At 46.6% G+C, this 3,447-nt stretch overlaps 1 protein-coding gene across 2 annotated transcripts in view; it reads right to left on the bottom strand.

The window, feature by feature from the left end:
* The window catches only part of Sap30bp (SAP30 binding protein), a 31,829-nt gene that overhangs the window by 25,465 nt on the left and 2,917 nt on the right, over window positions 1-3,447 (bottom strand). Inside the window, exon 3 of one of the 2 annotated variants that reach the window (XM_005350746.3) lies at window positions 1,806-1,853. The exons of the other annotated variant lie outside the window; for it this stretch is intronic. Coding sequence (XP_005350803.1) covers window positions 1,806-1,853 — 48 coding nt within the window. The remainder of the gene's footprint in view (window positions 1-1,805; window positions 1,854-3,447) is intronic. 2 annotated transcript variants of the gene reach the window in all.

The following is a 3,447-nucleotide window of genomic DNA, read 5'->3' as shown; positions in this document are numbered from 1 at the left end:
TAGTGCTCTTAACCACTGAGCCACCTCTCTGGCCCCAGCATACAATATTGTCAAAGAATGAGTCTACACCTATATGGGTCTCACTATATAGGTCGGCTTGACCTTAAACTTAAACTCAAAGAGCCCCACCTGCCTATACCTCCTGAGTGCTGGGATTAAAGGTGTGACCACTCCACCTAGCTATTTATGTGTTGTTTCTCCATTGTTGTTACTTTGTTTGAGACAGAATCTTACCCTGTAGCCCAGGCTGGCCCAGACCTCACCTGTAGCCAAGGCTGGCCTCGAACTCCCCAATCTTCTCAATTCAACCCTCCAAGTGCTAGGGTTACAAGAATAAGCCACCAGGTCCAGCTAAGAACGAAGACTGTATTAGAAGTTTTTCCAACTTTGATGTGGAAACGAGAAAGGGGAAGACACACTCACAATCTTTCCAAGTTTCTCTTCCTCCATGAGTGTCTGTGTCCTGTTCTTTATGAGCTGCTCTTACACAGAGCTTCACTGGGGTCCTGGGGTCCCTCTCTCACAAATCTCTCCACAAGGGTTTGCTGGTGGGATCACAGAGTGACAGACAGGTGCATACCAACTTCTCCAGGTGGCCTTCGGTCTTGAGCCACAGTCTGCCCCACAGCCTCCTGCCTGTTTTTTTTTTTTTTTTTCCCCGGTTTTTTTCGACACAGGGTTTCTCTGTAGTTTTGGAGCCTGTCCTGGAACTAGCTCTGTAGACCAGGCTGGCCTCGAATTCACAGAGATCCGCCTGCCTGCCTGCCTGCCTCTGCCTCCCGAGTGCTGGGATTAAAGGCGTGCGCCACCACCGTCCAGCAAAATTGCATTTGTGTTGAACGAGAGTAGATTTTTAGCATTTTCTGAACAATACAGTGTAACAATGATTTACACTGTACCAGGTAGCGCAGTAGCTTTAGATGCTGAGACCAGCAGGATTCACATAAATTATATGCAAATATACCACTTTCAATAAAGTCCATGAGAAGCTATGGATTTGGGTATCTACAGGGCATGAAGGTGGGGTGTCCTGGAACCCCGATCACCCACAGATGAGAGACTACTGCTTTATGTCAAAACCAGGCACACTTTTCCTAAATCTCACTATGCCACCTTGAAGGTCTCAGCTGGTCTCAGGGCAGTTGGCAACTGTGAAACATGGGATTATTCTTTGGAGAAAAATGAACTATAAATTATGATTCTGCAAAAAGTACATTTTCAATGCCCAGTGCACAGCAAACAGCTGGGTCTTCTTTACCACAGGCTCGCTAAGGACTGTGACAAGAACCACCGTTAATTACTCTCAACCGCTAGTGGACAGACCCATGAGAAGAACAGGGATGCTTTCAAAAAGACCATCCTGATGCTTTTCCGAGTGGAGGGGCACATCCCCGGGAAAACGAGGGCCGGACTCAACAACTCTGGCAAGGCCTTGGGTTGATCCCACCCTCTCAGAGCCCTCTGAGAGGAACCACAAAAGACAAGGGAGCCCTGTGCCTTGACTCTAGAAACACTCCCTCACTGAGCCCAAAGCCCACGCTACTTGCAGCATGTGCATGGGTTACAGGATCCACACAGGCCTCCTGTGTTTCTGATCTCGAGTCTCACAAAATCAGGGCAAGAAGTCCAGCTCACTTCAAGAATTCCTAGTGGCCTTAAGGTTCTTCGTTCAGCTGGCTTTATCCTACACAATACCCACATTCTGTGGACTAGTAGGACAGAACCTGACCCGGCACACGAAGTGGGTCAGTATGTTAAAAGCCTTGATTGAATCCAGCCACCCCGCCACAGCCAATACCAAATACCTTTGGGTCATCAGCCTCAGGTTTTTCAGTCTCTGAATCGTCATCTTCCTACAAGACAAAGAATTTACAGGATTAAACTTAAAAGGAGTGGGCCTGGGGAGTCTTACATACATAACCAGCGGTTGGAGCAAACAGCCTGTCTACCCAGCTGCGGTCACCCCAAGAACCCTTCCCTACCACACAACCCAGTGCTAGAGAAAGAGAAGGGAAAAGGAGACAAGTTGGGGGAGGCATCAAAGGCTCAAGATCATCATGTCACCGTCCACATCAGTGGAAATTCCTGAAGAAAATCACATTCCAAACTGTCAGACCGCAATCACTAGAGCCAGGATTATGAACTCTTACCCCTTCTCTGACATTCATCCCACAGTTACTTGGACGCCTAGGTGCTGTGGCAGCAGCTCCGCGAGCCAGCAACACTGACACTAAGACGGCTATGGGAAGGCGGCATCAAATCACCAGACCACGTGACCCCAGAGACCGGAGACTAAAGGGCAAGGCAGCCTTTTGGAGTTATCACATTACTGTACAGCAACATTGCTGTCACGATTCAGTTTTCAGCCCTCTTCCTTACCCAAATGAGGACTGAGTCAAAACCATGGGGGCACTGAATTCTCCAAAGTAAGCCTACAATTCCACCGAACACAAATGCAACTAAGGTCAAAAGCCAAGGAGGAGATGTGGAACCACCTACTACATTTCAACTTAAAGAAGACACAGCACTCAGGACGTCAATACAATAACACCAGTGTGAACAAACCGCACTCGTGGTTTTGAGACAAGTGCCCTCGGTGCCAGTGAGTCAGAGGCTCATAGCGCCACCTACACAACTTCCTTAAGATTAAGTCAATCACCAAAGAATCAGAGAATCTGGTAAAATGCTAACATAGCTCCCATGGTCCCTGCTGGGGTTTGGTGAGTTTTTTTTTTTTAATTAAAATACCACACATAGCTTGAATATGACAAAAAGTAAATTAGGGTCAATATTTTAAAAATACACATGCAGGGGGCTGGAGAGATGGCTCAGAGGTTAAGATCACTGACTCTTCTTCTGATAGTCCTGAGCTCAATTCCCAGCAACCATAAGTGGCTCACAACTGTCTGTAATGAGATCTCATGCCCTCTTCTGGTTTGCAGGTGCAGAATACTGGATACATAATAAATAATAAAGAACAACATTTTTTTAAAAAACACATGCAAAGAAATGCATTAAAGAGAACAGTTTTGGGTGCTGAGGCAGCACGCATATATTTAAGAAAAGCCAAAGAACGTAACAAAGCTTGCCAGCTTGCCTGTCTACCTCCTCGGTAAGGACGACTCCCAAGGGCTAGGATTGCAGCAGATGGAGCTGATGCTGAGGAACAACCCCACGGTCCCACTCATGCACACGAACACCACCAAATGAGGGATTTCCCCAGTCCACAAGGTTTCTAAGAAACTACTCAACTCTGAATTATCACTAATGAGTGGGGCTAACGGCATGAAAAATTCTCACAAAATAAAAAATACATTGTGAATTTTTTTTTAATGTGTATTTACTTACTGTGTACACACTATTCTGCCTACATGCCAGAAGGGGGCGCCAGATCTCATTATGGATGGTTGTGAGCCACCATGTGGTTACTGGGAATTTGAACTCAGG

Source organism: Microtus ochrogaster, chromosome 7, assembly GCF_000317375.1.
Source record: "Microtus ochrogaster isolate Prairie Vole_2 chromosome 7, MicOch1.0, whole genome shotgun sequence".
NCBI lineage: Eukaryota > Metazoa > Chordata > Mammalia > Rodentia > Cricetidae > Microtus > Microtus ochrogaster.
The sequence above is the reverse complement of the archived record's forward strand: the minus strand, read 5'-3'. Positions and strand labels throughout refer to the sequence as shown.